The 14961-nt window shown below is 35.7% G+C and overlaps 2 protein-coding genes across 4 annotated transcripts in view; both read right to left on the bottom strand.

Annotated features, from left to right (window-relative positions):
* Positions 1 to 8814: 8814 nt before the first annotated feature.
* On the bottom strand, positions 8815 to 11539 carry LOC149963236 (uncharacterized). The gene is made up of 2 exons (XM_090165382.1): positions 10904 to 11539; positions 8815 to 9535 (listed from the first exon to the last, which is right to left on the bottom strand). The coding sequence occupies exons 1-2, from the start codon at positions 11537 to 11539 to the stop codon at positions 9194 to 9196; spliced, it is 978 nt and encodes a 325-aa protein (XP_090021508.1). The 3' UTR covers positions 8815 to 9193.
* Positions 11540 to 12152: 613 nt separating this feature from the next.
* Positions 12153 to 14961, bottom strand: part of LOC149963235 (uncharacterized) — a 51531-nt gene continuing 48722 nt past the window's right edge. For 2 of the 3 annotated variants that reach the window (XM_090180442.1, XM_090180441.1), the window contains exons 18-19: positions 13681 to 13809; positions 12153 to 12428 (exon numbers count right to left, since the gene is read on the bottom strand). In XM_090180442.1, the coding sequence (XP_090036568.1) occupies positions 12381 to 12428; positions 13681 to 13809 (177 nt within the window). In that variant the 3' untranslated portion in view covers positions 12153 to 12380. The remainder of the gene's footprint in view (positions 12429 to 13680; positions 13810 to 14961) is intronic. The other variant, XM_090180444.1, reaches the window with a different exon arrangement.

The following is a 14961-nucleotide window of genomic DNA, read 5'->3' as shown; positions in this document are numbered from 1 at the left end:
TGTTTACGTGGTTGAATACAACCAGAGAGGGAACTACAAGGTACAACCATGGAAGAAGGATAAGGAAGGATGACTCTGCCTTTGAGAGGTGTAAGGGGTTTCGGTTTTTATGTTTTACCTCATCTCGCGAGCGTACGTGATTATAATCTTTTATTTTTTCAAACAGAGCGGGAATTTTGAACTTCAAAAAATTATTTTATGAAAAAAAACAGCAAATATTTTTTTATCTTTTATTTTTAACCATTGGGGTCTTATATAAAATCATTTGTGTTTAAGTTTACTTAGTTTTTTATCTCTAGTCTTTTTTAATATAACTGATGATTTGGCGGAGCTTTAATGTTCTTTTTCTTTCAACTTTTCTTTTAGCTTCTTCCCAAATGGTTATCGAGCCATATTAATTTTTCCTTTAGGAATTTCAAATGATTGGATTTTTTTGTTATTGCACATCTGTACTCGTTTGCGTCTAGATGAATTTAAACAGTCAAAAATCTTATCAAATTCAGAAAGAAAATTTGCAGTTCCTTGGGCTTCACTGGGCAACTGATTTTTCATCATGTAAAAAATAATCCCCATAGCAACACTATGACTAATCACTTGCGTTGCTAATTTTACTTTCATTTTGGTAAATGGTGTTAGATTCAATTGTTTCAATGTAAGCTTTGGCACAATTTTCAAAGTTTCCTTCGAGTCAAGGTAAAAGAGCCTCTCAATATGAGCCCATGAAGCTCAGCACTTCCCAATTACAGCATCGTGGTTTCTCAAATTAGTACTTTGTTTTGTTATTAAATGAGATTTGTCATGCATGAAGTATATTTTTTGGTTGTCTAAATAAATGTAGGGAGTTTTTTCATTTATATTCAGTCTTTTGTACACACCCCCTTAAATTGGCGTAGCCTTAGATAATATCTTCGCCTTCGTTGGAAATAAGGCCTTCTTTCAATGACATTTCATCGAAAGTTAATTTAGCTAACTTTTCTTTTACAGTCATGCTATTTGCTTTTTACCTCTCCAAGGGGTTTTACAATCACCGTGTCTGTCTGTCGGTGTGCTGCGAACGCGTTACTGGGGCAAAGTCCAAAACGCGTTACCGGAGCAAAGTCGAAAAACCGTGTTTGCAGTTTAAAGGTTAGCAAAACCACCATGTGAGCGTTACCGGAAAAATTTGTGGTTGGGTTGGATTGTTTTCTTCGTCAACGCTCACCGTCGCGACGGTTGCAATTCATTTTTATTGGAAATTTGTTTTTGTAATGTTTATGCGTAGTGTGGGAACGTTGAGTTTGTGTTATGGCGGTTGTGGAGGATGAGTTTGTTGTGTTTACGGTTTGTATGAATGGCTGTTTTCTCTCCAACTTTTTCTTATTGACTTTTTACCGAGAGCTGAGGGTTACGGTAAACGTCTCAACTTTCAAATGGCAGGGTTTCCACCAAATGTTTACGGTGTTAGTCTTAGTATTAATTTGCGATAGCATTGGGCGGGATTCGAACCCGAGTCCACCTGCTTAACAGGCGAATGTTCTACCACAGAACCACCGATACATGTTACGGTTCTTTGAAGCTCAGCTTAAGCGGAAGAGTATATTAATAGGTTTTAAAGTCTAAATTGTTTTACGTATGAAATTTTAAAGGTCAAATCTTTTTTTTAGCGCAGTCAGCAGAGATAAGATGGTTAAAGGGTAGAACCCGTGGGTAGTTCACTTAGATAAAGTTTTATTAATGCGGTGGCGTTGGTTTGACGTTTATTGATATACGAGCTGTCGTTTAGTCCAGTGGCTTTTTGTGGTTTTGTCAATGGTAAGGTTTTCGCTTCTTGTTAATACATTTTCTATTGGTTTGGATATTTGGATATCTACGATTCCTAATGCAGTCATTGATTTCCTGGGTTTTCGAGTCATTATATGATATTGGAAATTGGACAGCATTGGTCTTTTTCATGCGGTATGTGTCACAACGTCAAAAGGAAGTCTACGAGTCGTCCACTACCAGATGTCGAATATAGCTATTCTACGTTATCTTCATCAAGGGCGAGTGTTAAAATAAAATGAGCGTTAAAGATGCGGCAAGTATTTCGTAAGCAATTAAAATGTGCTTCGTATTATATTTAACTGATGAACTTGTACTGTAAATTGGGTTAAATTCAATTATGATTGTTTTAGTACATCTAACTCACTGTTGTAACTATTCTGAATAAATTAAACTCGGTTGTTGTTTCATCTCAATTATTTTTATTATAATTAAATTTTATACCGGGCGGGATTGAACCGGGATTACGTTTTTAGTAAATAACTTTGAATTGGAGATAAATCTTTATGGGTCATCTCGAGTAATTAATACGACTAGGGACAATTCTTCCGAGGAGAGTTATATTTTGGCTTGCCAACTTGTTTCTCCGAAGTTTCCCACAATTCTTTAACAATACCCAGTTTACAGGGGATATTTTGCTTGGGAGCAAGACCATTTTCCTTAAGAGAAAATAGGATTTTTGACCATGGTAATGAAGGGAAAGACCTAACTAATTTTCCATGGGAGACCACCTTGTACCCTTAGCTTTTCCACTTTCTGCTCTTAATTGCATTTTAAAGAAATTTGCCCCTTCTCTTGGATGAAGTCTTTTAATTTCTTCTATCAACACTTCTTGGTTAATTCTGGGTTTTGAAAGTTTTTTTTTTGATAATCTCTAATTTCTATGGTACTGTTTTTGCAATAATTGTTTAAGTCGTCTTTTACTAGGGGACACTTTCTTTTATGTTTGTGTTTTTTTGGACTTAATTGATGGCTTAGTTTGAGTTGAGGGGCTCTTCTTTTTATTTGCAAATAAAGATCTCGATTGTAATCTAGGTCTTTTTGGAGTGTGTGAAAGCTCAATTTCTATTTCTTTATTCATTTCTCTAGCTATGTAGAACCAATTGTCCACTCTCATTTTTGTTTGTTGCCACTGGTGTTAAACTAATAGCTGAACCTGGTTTAAATAATTACAACATTGACTGAGCTATTGAATAATAAATAATTGTCTTACTTTCTAAGTGATATTTTACCTGTGTCAAAAAAATCTGTTTTTCGAACCCTTTCCTTAGTTTTTCTGGACATGACTGGTGTAAGATTCAACTGTTCATAATTTGCATCTTTGTTATTCATCAACAACTCACAAGGAGAGTACCCGAGGTGTTAATTGCCGATTTGGGAAATTTCATATCTTATATAGGTGTACATTACTGCCGACTTTGAACTAAATCGGCAATAAACACCTCGGGTCAGTGGAATCTGTTCAATAATGTTTAAAAGAAATTTACTATTCCAAGTGATTGGGTGACGACCATTTTTGGTTGGGATAGAGTTGGAAGTAATAGGCATAACAAGATATTCGTATTTAGTAATATTTAACTCCAATCTTTAAACATGAACGTATGATTCTTGAAAATAAAAATATACTCCTCGCGAGTCCTGTCGCTTGGAAACCATTAACATTCTCACTCTTTCGAATCGTCCCCCTGTGTCATTGTTCGTTTTCTGGCGCTTTTCCCCCACCTCCATTACCCGATGCTGGCCATCGAGAATTGGTACAATCAGCGGTTCTTAGCCAAAAATTCCCCAACTTTCTTGTTAAGACTTTGGGTTCGTTAGTCGCACGTGGGGTCCATGGTAACTTGGTGGCCACAGGCAACCGTGCCCTATCTTTCAATTTCTGTAACGTTCCTATTATAGCGAAGGAGTAGTTCTCTGTCTTTCAGATGCCGGTAGTCCCTATTCCCTCACGAATTTATGATAACTGCCAGGGTAATGGTTTCAAGTTGCCTTCTATTATTTCGTTTGCTATTTTTAGATTTTAGAGATTTATGTGTAAGAATGGTTTTTGCGAGTCCGCTAGAAATACTCGCGAGTTAAAGTGTTCCACCAGTTTCAAAACTATCTAGGAAACTAAAAGTTTCCGACAAAGAACTAAGGGTCTCTCCGAAGCCTCGTCACGGGCGCGGTATCTTTGGTAGCTGGTAGAAGATGGTACGAACCGGGTAATGGGTTTCAGAGTGCGCCAAAATTCCCATCAAACAATAGGGAGTTGTCCATGAGCGTGCCATCTGATAATTAAACAAGCCCTGCCTACGGTGGAGGATTGGCTACTCCCAAAACAGAACCCGCATGAGCGAGCTCAGATGACCTCTTGGTAAAAACGAGAAACCCAAAAAGGTGGGAGAGAGAAGTCCTTTGGCTCCTGGTGGAGCTCGCCAGTTTTTTCTCCGAGGTTCCTGAACACTGAGATCGTGGGTCTTAAGCCACCGAGTGACGGAAAACTTCACACCTAAGCCCAGGTGATCTAACCTACCAGCCAGTCCGAGAGACGAGGACCCCGAGGAAAATGAAGTTCCGATGAGATTCAGTTCGCCGAGAGGATCGGGAGGTTTGATCCGGAAGAATCCAAAGTCGGTAAGTAGCGGGAACCCCAAAAGAGGCTGATTGGCCCATAGTGCGTGTGTGCGGCAAGAATATGTGTCTTATAGCCTACCGCGTTAAAGACCGGACCGGAAAAGGTAGACTCCACATCACCACGGACTTGAGTATTTAATGTTGGTATTATTTGTATTTAGATTTAGTCGTGTCAATTCGTTTAACCTCTGCAGAGCGTATTTTGTATTTTGTTTTAATATTTTAAGTACCATTAAACTGAACTTTCTGTTTAGTAACCTTGGCAGTCTGATTTAACTCCCTTGATTCTAGTAAACTTAAAACTACCCCTAGACAACCACCGCTCGTTAATCCTGGGCAATAGTGAACGTGCACATTTCGAAATGAGCACGGCACTCTTTCAATTTTTCTTATAAACATAATCTTCCTTTCCAAATAAATCATCTTTTCCTGATTTATTCTACCATTTTTACCTCTCCCCTAGGAGGGGTTATACAATCACCGTGTCTGTCTGTCTGTCTGTGTGACTGTCTGTCTTATCCGTGCAAAGGATAATCATTGCGTACGCAGTTTCTCGAAAATTCTGCGTTCGCAGTTTCTCGAAGGGTCGGCAAAACCACCGTGTGACGGTGAGCGTTAACGGATTGATTTGCGGTTGGGTTGGGTTTGGATTGTCTTTTTTTCGTCAACGCTCACCGTCACGACAGTTTCAATTCAGTTTGATTGGATATTTCGTTATTGTAATGTTGTAATGTTTATGCGTAGGTTGTGAATGTTGAGTTCGTGTTATGACGGTTGTGGGTGTTGAGTTTGTTGTGTTTGTGTTATGATGGTTGTGGACGTTCAGTACGGGCGTTTTCTCTCCAACTTCTTCTTAATGACTTTGGGACGGACCGAGTGCTGAGTGTTATGCAATCACTCAACGTCCAATGGCAGGGTTTCCACTAATTGTACACCAACGCTTCTTAAGTTACGGTGTTTTTCTAAAAAACAGCTTTGGCGAATGTCCTTTAGAAAGTTATAACGTTAGGTACTATAATTTATTCTACATCATTTTAAATATTTATAAATTATATTAATCTTATATTTAATTAAATATTTATAAATTATATTAATCTTATATTTAATTAAATATTTATAAATTATATTAATCTCATATTTAATTAAATATTTATAAATTATATTAATCTTATATTTAATTAAATATTTGTAAATTATATTAATCTTATATTTAATTAAATATTTATAAATTATATTAATCTTATATTTAATTAAATATTTATAAATTATATTAATCTTATATTTAATTAAATATTTATAAATTATATTAATCTTATATTTAATTAAATATTTATAAATTATATTAATCTTATATTTAATTAAATATTTATAAATTATATTAATCTTATATTTAATTAAATATTTATAAATTATATTAATCTTATATTTAATTAAATATTTATAAATTATATTAATCTTATATTTAATTAAATATTTATAAATTATATTAATCTTATATTTAATTAAATATTTATAAATTATATTAATCTTATATTTAATTAAATATTTGTAAATTATATTAATCTTATATTTAATTAAATATTTATAAATTATATTAATCTTATATTTAATTAATTATTTATAAATTATATTAATCTTATATTTAATGAAATATTTATAAATTATAATAATCTTATATTTAATTAAATATTTATAAATTATATTAATCTTATATTTAATTAAATATTTATAAATTATATTAATCTTATATTTAATTAAATATTTATAAATTATATTAATCTTATATTTAATTAAATATTTATAAATTATATTAATCTTATATTTAATTAAATATTTATAAATTATATTAATCTTATATTTAATTAAATATTTATAAATTATATTAATCTTATATTTAATTAAATATTTATAAATTATATTAATCTTATATTTAATTAAATATTTATAAATTATATTAATCTTATATTTAATTAAATATTTATAAATTATATTAATCTTATATTTAATTAAATATTTATAAATTATATTAATCTTATATTTAATTAAATATTTATAAATTATATTAATATTATATTTAATTAAATATTTTAGTATTTTAATGTAAAATATGATTGTGATCAGGAATTGAACTAGGGTCGCATTGTTACCATGCGTATAGTTCACCGCCGAGCCATTGACTTCCTTAAGGTAAATATAAAAGTAAAGGAACCATAATGATAAGGCGGGGATTTTTACTAAACGGATAAATACAATATCTGTGGATATTTTTTATTGCACTTTGTTTTTTAATTTTTGTGAACTTCTTAAAGTCTAAATATTTTACGTATGAAAATTTAAAGGTCAAATCTTGTTTGAGGTTATTTTTCCCACGAAAACGTCCAGTTTTGGAGGAACCTTTACAGTGTGTACGTCGTGTTATTTAGCTTATCCGGTTTCATAATAATAACGTCGAAAATTCCTGATTGTTAATGGTAAGGTGTATAATAATTTTCTATTGTTTGGTTTCTAAATTTTTGAAGGAATTTGTTAGCATTAAATTATTGTTCTTTGTGTGAAATGGTTTAAAGTAGGTTTTTTTTGTTGTTATTAAGGAATTGTTTTATGCCACGAGGTTTGTTTTATTGAATTTGGTGTAGTGCTTTTTAAATAAGAGTTAGTTAATTTTGAATATAAGATGGCAGGAGACGAGGGTTTATCTAAAGAAGAAATTAGAAAGGGTATCGGTTTTACCCAGGTTATCTTCATCATGGGCGAGTGTTGAAATAAAATGAGCGTTAAAGATGCGTCAAGTATTGCGTAAGTGAGAAAACTAATAACAAGTACCCTCTGTAGATATTTCTTTCATTGAAATTGGCTTCGTATTAATTGATAAACTTGTACTGTTAAGAGGGTTAAACTCAATTGTACATTGTTTTAGTACGTCTAACTCACTGTTGTATCTACTTAGTTTATAATATTCTGAATAAATTAATTTCGGTTGTTTCGTCTCAATTATTTTTATTATAATTAAAATTTTATACCGGGTGGGATTGAACCAGGATTACGTTTTCAGTAAATAACTCTGAATTGCGGAGATATATCATTAAAGGTCATCTCGATAAATTAATACAACTAGGGACAATTCTTCCGAGGAGAGGTATATTTTGGCTTCCCACATCTACAATCAATGACCAAGACTGAGTTAGAACACTTATTAACAGGAATTAATATACATTAATTGACTCACCTTTTTTGACCTTTAGGATAATTGAAAAGATATATTCTTTCTACTTTTATTTTGCCTTGACAATTGGCACAATTTAAAAAGTAACATTTTGCACCGCCATAAAAACGTTACTTTGTTTTCGCTCCAGCCGTGGCAATGTTTCGCCTGTAGTAGTATGTATCTTCGAAGCTACCTATTTCACGAGGAATAAATGGAAGCTGCCATTTGTTTGTCACGTACTCCCGCTAGAAGCGCTGCCATCAGCAGTACAACCAGGCACTTTACGAGTCGTCCTTCCTTATGTTTCTCCCAAGACTCCCATAGTACAACCCTCTGAGCAAGTAAGACGCGTCTAAGCGCTGTAAATTGGCCCTAGATCTAGGTAGCGTTTCGGTCGAGGGTTAAGGCTTATTATCCGTAATATTATCACGTTGTGTAGATTAACTTTTACAAGGAGAACCTTGTGATACGACAAATATCATACTAATAATCGTATTTCGAAATTGGAGTTTTAATTTGAAGTTTCAAGTCATGAACTTATTCATAAAAGTCATCCAGATAAATAAGATTATATTTCCACGATTGCCTCGGCAGTAACAAAAGCCGTGCTCAATTCATGTGCTCTTGTGAAACAAATTCCAACATTTCTTCAACTATGTTTCAGAAATGTGAATTGAGTAACTAAACTAAGGGCATGCCACAGAAAATCGTGTGTCATATTATAAACAAACTATACTATCGTACAAGTATAGAGACAACCACCAACCAGCACTCTGATTTCGGTACATATTGTAGCTTGAACAACTGCTTAAGGGGAGTATAACCTTTTTTCGAAATTTGGGGGTAAAATGTAAATCAGCGCCACAGTGGATGTTTGTAGAAGCTTGACCTTCCCTGCCGGGGTTATATTCTCTTTAACGAAGCTTTATTCAGTTTTGAATGTAGTACCCTCTGAATAACCTAATGATAAGTCGCTCAATGACTTGGCCCTCTAACACCGATATACAAATCTCTAACTGTAATACTAACAAATTTGATTTGATTTGATGATATTTTGGTCGTAAGAGAAACTTTTCAACATAAATAAAAAACATCATTTTAGCAAATGTTGATTATTCTTCAAAACAATTAAAGGTACATGTATTCAACATCAAATTAACATAATTGAAAAAAATGTGGAAACTAACTAATAAATTGGTATATCCGAGGTTTAATACGAGCGAGCTAAGTTCTTAGATATATTTTGAAGGTAATGAAAGTCCGGTTATAGCTTTTACATTACAGTGAAATATTTAAAGTTTGAACATCGTGACGAAAAAACTCTTGCTCTGGCATGTAAATTAATATGCTGATTTGGTCTTGGTACGTACATTATGAAGTTGTGGTTAAAAAAACAATTTGTCGGCTAAGTATTCTACACCAAACATTTGCAATAACGATCCGACCTTTAGCTACCTGACTGATCCGTGAAAACGTTTTTAATCCCAAACATCTACAACTGAACTTGTAAATATATATGATCATGACATAGAATGAAAGTGGCATGTTCCGTAGGAAACATTTACTGATTCATCAACATTCAGGTTCATGCCCGTTTCGTTCGGAATTTGAAACACGGGGAGACATTTCGCTGGAAGTAGAAGGCGGACTGTTTTTGTTCACTTCTTGGACGGCTAGATTCAACAGATTGTCCAAAAGGGCCAATGCCGTATCATCATCTGGTGGGATACCGACAATGGTTGAGGTTTCCAAATGTGCAGTAGCAAAGGCAGTGTTCTCAGTAGCAAGGGCAGATTTCTCACTATCACGAGAAAGGTTCTCAATAGTAATGGTCTCTTGGACAGTGCTCTGAGCGGGGGTTGCTGCTGCGATCGGTACTAATTCTTTACAATTTTCAGTTACGTCATGTTTATTCTAAAAGTAAAAGAAAAATAAATTATAGCGGTTCTAGGGCAGGGAAAAAGGAAAGGAGAGAGAAATCGCAGAAAAAATTAATAGCCGTTGGTTTTAAAGCTCTATCATTGCCACCTGTATTTTGAAAAGGCCCCTGTTATTAGAGATGGCCATGAATTTATCCGAATCTTCGAAAAAAAATTACTTTCGTGGAGAGCGTGGAGCCATCTATTAATGGGAACGGAAGCTAAAATTTAAAATAGCGAAACAATAACGTCGTCAGCAAAGACTATATATACGCTTCGCTTAATAGACAGGCGTGTTCTATGGCTCAACTTGCATACCGATTGTGGCTCCATCTCGACGATGGTCAAAATTTCCCCCTAGCTTGAGCTGTGTTACTAGTGGCGCCACTAGCCACGGGTCCAAATATTAACCCAGCTTTTACAGTGCTACAGAGGTGTTCAACAGGTTTTTCCTAGGAACACGCCTGTCTAGTAAGCGAAGCGTATATATAGTCTTTGGTCGTCAGAGAACCATTATAGAGTATTATATTTACACCACTTTAGTGAAGTTTAACCTAAATTATATATCCCATATAAAATATATTGTAAACAATTACTATAATTGAAGTTAATGACAAATTTACAAACGAGCCAATCAACGCGAAGCATACTTTTATGTCCCGCCTTTTGGGTCGAAATGTAGATTCGGCATCTTGTTTTGATTTCGACGCTAGCGACATCTGTTGAAAAACGAGCTACTTCACCTAGAGCCGACACTTGCTTTAAATCAAGGGCTTATCTTTTAATAATATAATCATATAATCAGCTAGGCTAATACCCAAGGCACCACCTTTGGCCTAAGTCATCAAGTGACTTTTGAAGCCTGTTATTCAGGTGGTCGGGTAACAATGCTTAGGAGGGTGGTGGCAAGCCCTGCATGCCACGCGAGCCAACAGCTCCCTACACTAACTATTACCGTTAACCTCAACAAGTTTTTATAATAATAATAATAATAATCCACTAGGCTAATACCCAAGACACCACCTTCGGCCCAAGTCATCGAGGGACTTTTGAAGCCTGTTATTCAGGTGGTCGGGTAACAATGCTTAGGAGGGTGGTGGCAAGCCCTGCATGCCACGCGAGCCAACAGCTCCCTACACTAACTATTACCGTTAACCTCAACAAGTTTTTATAATAATAATAATAATAATCCACTAGGCTAATACCCAAGACACCACCTTCGGCCCAAGTCATCCCGAATCACAAATAAATACATTTAACCTTTTTCAGTTAAAATTGTCTGTAAATTTCAAAGAATATATGAAAATCTGTTTAACGAAGCCCATTATGGCCCGTAAAATATTACCGTTTTTAACAAGCCTACCTTCCCAAAACGAATACTGGCAACGTTAACGACTTTAAGCTTGTCACAAAAAGACTGGTGATTTGTGAGACCCCTTTGCGTACTGAAATTCCCGAGGCAAGCGTCGCAACGAAAGGGATAGCGGTCACTTGTTGACGAAGCAGCTGCGGTGACTGTTTGCGCATTCCCGATGTCCCACTGGTGCGAATTCTTCAAGTGCTCCATGACGTCGTCGTCGCTCTGGAATTTCTTCTTGCAGATCAGACACTCGATCGGCTCTTCGACGACGTGTTTGGCCAAGTGCTTGTTCAGAGCGCCGAAACGACTGAAGGTCAGACTGCAGAGCTCACAGATGAAGGGTCTCTGGTCACCGTGCTTCACCAATCTGTGTTTGCGGAAAACGTCATGATGACTCAATTTGAACTTTTTGAAGCAGTCCGAGCATTTGAAACACTGAGGTCCTATAATAGTTTTATTTTCCGTCTGTTGCTGGAAACCGCCGTCCTTGGAGGACAAGGTCTGTTTTGCGCTGGTTCCGGCGATCGGCTCATCGGGGATGGGCTGTTTGTTTGGATCTACGTTAAAGGAAATTCTTATTGGGTTTCGAAAGTGACGTAATATAGCTTTTGTTTCGTGCCAAAATGAATTTCCCGCCATTTAATGCAAACCATGATCGGTAACACTGCTAGGGTTGTTTATCGGCAGACAGTATATAAGGTAGAGTAGGAATAGTACCATATAAATTAGTATTTTCTAGCTCAGCAGCCAAAAGGTATAATTATATCTAAAGATAATATAGATTCAAAATTAGAGAGCTTTGCGATTGCCCACTTCCGGCACGTGACCTCCGAAAAATAGGCCTCCATCGGCGGTTGCTATAGGGCGCTATCTCTAGTTGGTTACCATGGTAACTATGGATATAATTTTTTCGGAGAGGATAAACGCTATTGACTACACGCGAGGCAGTGATTTCGAATCTAGGGTACGAGCTATTTATATTATCTTTGGTATAGCTAAGATGATCTAATTCAATAGAATTTTTTTGAATAAAATAACTTTTAAATAAATAATAACACAATCTGTTCCTGTGAAGCTGAAAGTTAACTAGCAATTCGGGATTTACCATGGTGTTACCTATCGGGCAAAGACGAAATTAAATGGACGCTTAAAAGTAGCAACCAACGAAAATTAAAATGTCAGTCAATGGTAGCGAATTTTGGTGGTTGCTTTACCCCTATATTTATCTTAATTTTTTAACAGTGACGTCTCACTTCGGCATACGAGTAACCATTAAACGCCGATCAAAGTTCAATACTTTTGAACTCCTGGTACTCTTGGTAACTGGCGTAAAACGGAGCATTAGGAGGAAATTGGCTTGAACCTAGTTTAATGACGTCATCATAGCTATCTTGGCTACTTTTCTGTTAAATATCACCTAGCCAAAAGCTCTTTCTCCCATTGCTCTGCTTTGATTCCTTTTTTTCAGTGAACTATAAAGTTATTTCTTACTCGTAGTACTAATCTGTTCCTTTTCTGCTACCGGTTTCTGAAATACATAAAATTGTTAACATTAGATGAAAGGTAACACTAAAAGTTTGATCGCTTAAACCAGCCCCAGCTTCCTATACAACGCAGAACCCTCTATGCAAGGGACGCGAAAATTTTTAACTTTAATAATTATACAAGGCACCACCTCAAACTCAAGTAAGCTAGCGACTTTATTTAGAGCCTAGCCGCGCCGATCCAACGCCACCGTCAGCAATATTTTCTCTGGCGCTAAACCATGGAACTAACTACGCTTAGGGACCTTAGCTCTCCCTCAAAGGAAATAATAACCGTTTCTCACGCCTCCTGGCGATGGAAAAAATAACCAATTTGGTGCTACAAACAAAAAAATAAATAATTGGAATACAATTTCATTGACTTACCAATTTTATAGACTCAGAATTCTGAAAGTGCTATAGACTATTTAACTAAACATAAATTAATTTGTAGAATGTGTATTGGTTATTAAAGTGTTTACACATAGCTAAAACATGGCCCAATATCCCAACTTTGTTTCTAAAATTCAAAATTATCGACACCTGTGACAGTAAAGTAGGTCGCACCAAAAGAAGGTAACCGTAAAACCAAGTTAAAAAAAAACGCGCTAGATGGCGTAGCATTCGACTTCCGTTTGTACCACCAAAAAATGCAAACACCAAATAGGCAGCCCGTTCAGACGGGTAAGGGCTCAAGCGAAGGGTCCCTAAGCGTAGTTAGTTCCATGGCCGAACCACCGCCGCCGAATCATTTACTTCTTGGCGCGCCGATGACAAATTTGAATTTGGTTTTGATATTTTCTATGTAACTTTTTTTTCTTCAATAACCATTTTTTTCTAATTTTCAAAAGGGTAATACACTTTAGCCCCTTCATGCCGCCGCCGAAGTCTACGTCACTTAGCTGTAGCTCTTGAAGGTAGAGAGCACGCGCTGCAGTCGCGAGACCCTTCGGAATCTGAAACCCGCGTGCCAGTAAAGCACTTAAATAACTTGCGCTCGTGACGCAGATAAAAACATTTTATACTTCTAATTTGTTTTTGTTTTATTTTATAGAAACACCTATTCGGCTAAAGGTTGGGGTAGTTATCGATTATGGTCTCCGCCATTTTCAAGATGGCCTCAGACTTAATCTACTGGGTATGACCGACCAACAGAGAAATTTTCAGGCAATTCGTATACCAACAACGTTACTTATAGGTTATCGAGCTCGCCATTTTCCACGATGACTTCCGATTTTAACCAAAATATGCCCTTACCTTTCCACTTTGTGTATCGTTTCTCAGTTTCTCCGCTAGACGGCGTTTTCTTCGTTGTTCATTTTCCCATTCGCGATAAGCTGGATTCTCACGTTTATTCACTTTACAAATCCTATTAAATTCCCTTTTCTAGAACAAAGCAACAATCTATTTAGTAAAGAAACAAATATTGGGAAGATGTCTGTTAAAGAGGACCCCCCCCCCCCCCCAGTGCAGGGGCGTTAGAAATATTTTGTGACTCGAGGGGGGGGGGGCAGAAGGAAAAGCGAAAAAGTCTAGATAATATCAACCAATAGAGAATCGCAGTTCTTCTAAAAATGGCGGTAGAGGGTTCAAATTTCGTGTTCTGTGCATTGACTATTTTGAAGTGCGTTTTCTAAAATCAGGATCATATTCTGGAAAAATCTAACTGAAACTCCATAGGATTGAGCCCTTGAATTTCATAGTCGAAGGGTTTAAATTCCAAAAGGCAAAATTTCTGCCACGGCGCCACGGCAACTGATACCGTGTCACAGTGTTTCGAAAAGCCCAAAATGCGGCAAAAAATAAAAAATTACCAGACACATATAATATTTACATATTTATAACCAGGAAGTAAACAGGAGTAACGCAGCACCAAAATTTTAATGCTGCGCCCCCTAGCGACGAAGTTAGCTTCCCCCTAGGAACACAGGGTTAACGTTGGTAGCATTCGATAGCCCTTAATGAGTTTAGAGAGTTGACAAAAATTCACCGTCGTAAGTACTAATATACTAATAAAATTAAGTTTTAGGGTTGGAAAAGTCCATTTTAGAGCATGTTCATCCGAGATTTCTTCCGAAACACGCAAGTGGATACCCAATATTTTTCGAACGTTTTCTAGTAAACGTTCCATTATATCCATTCCATAAATATTTCCGGTTTCCCTTCGCGACCGTTGAAGAAAGTTGACTTGGAAGCTTTGTAGAATATTACTGTAAATCTAGGCTGAAACCGCCATATTTGGCTATAAATTTCATCAGCGGGTAAAGCAACTTATGCATACCAATTTGGGTAATACGATTTGGCAGATGTCAATTAAAAGTAAATATCGTTGGCTGAAAGCCAAAATCGCGTAATATTCTGACCGCTTTTTTGATGAGGTTCTAATCTGTTATCAACGCTATAAATCAATTTTTTATTGCAATATAGTAAAATTGCATTACACTTCCTGAATTTTTTATTAAAAATTTAACGATCTTAAATAGAATAAAAGATTAAGGTACATTTTTTTGTAAAAAAACGATATAATTTTGAATATTT

This window comes from Leiobunum rupestre, chromosome 1, assembly GCF_980474605.1.
Source record: "Leiobunum rupestre chromosome 1, qqLeiRupe1.1.hap1, whole genome shotgun sequence".
Taxonomy (NCBI): domain Eukaryota; kingdom Metazoa; phylum Arthropoda; class Arachnida; order Opiliones; family Sclerosomatidae; genus Leiobunum; species Leiobunum rupestre.
The sequence above is the reverse complement of the archived record's forward strand: the minus strand, read 5'-3'. Positions and strand labels throughout refer to the sequence as shown.

Excerpts from the sequence above, each read along its gene's own strand:
- LOC149963236 (XM_090165382.1), bottom strand. The coding sequence starts at position 11,539 with ATGGCGGGAAATTCATTTTGGCACGAAACAAAAGCTATATTACGTCAC. Across the intron at positions 9,536-10,903 it reads CCAGTATTCGTTTTGGGAAG|AATAAACATGACGTAACTGA; the intron begins GTAGGCTTGTTA and ends TTTTACTTTTAG.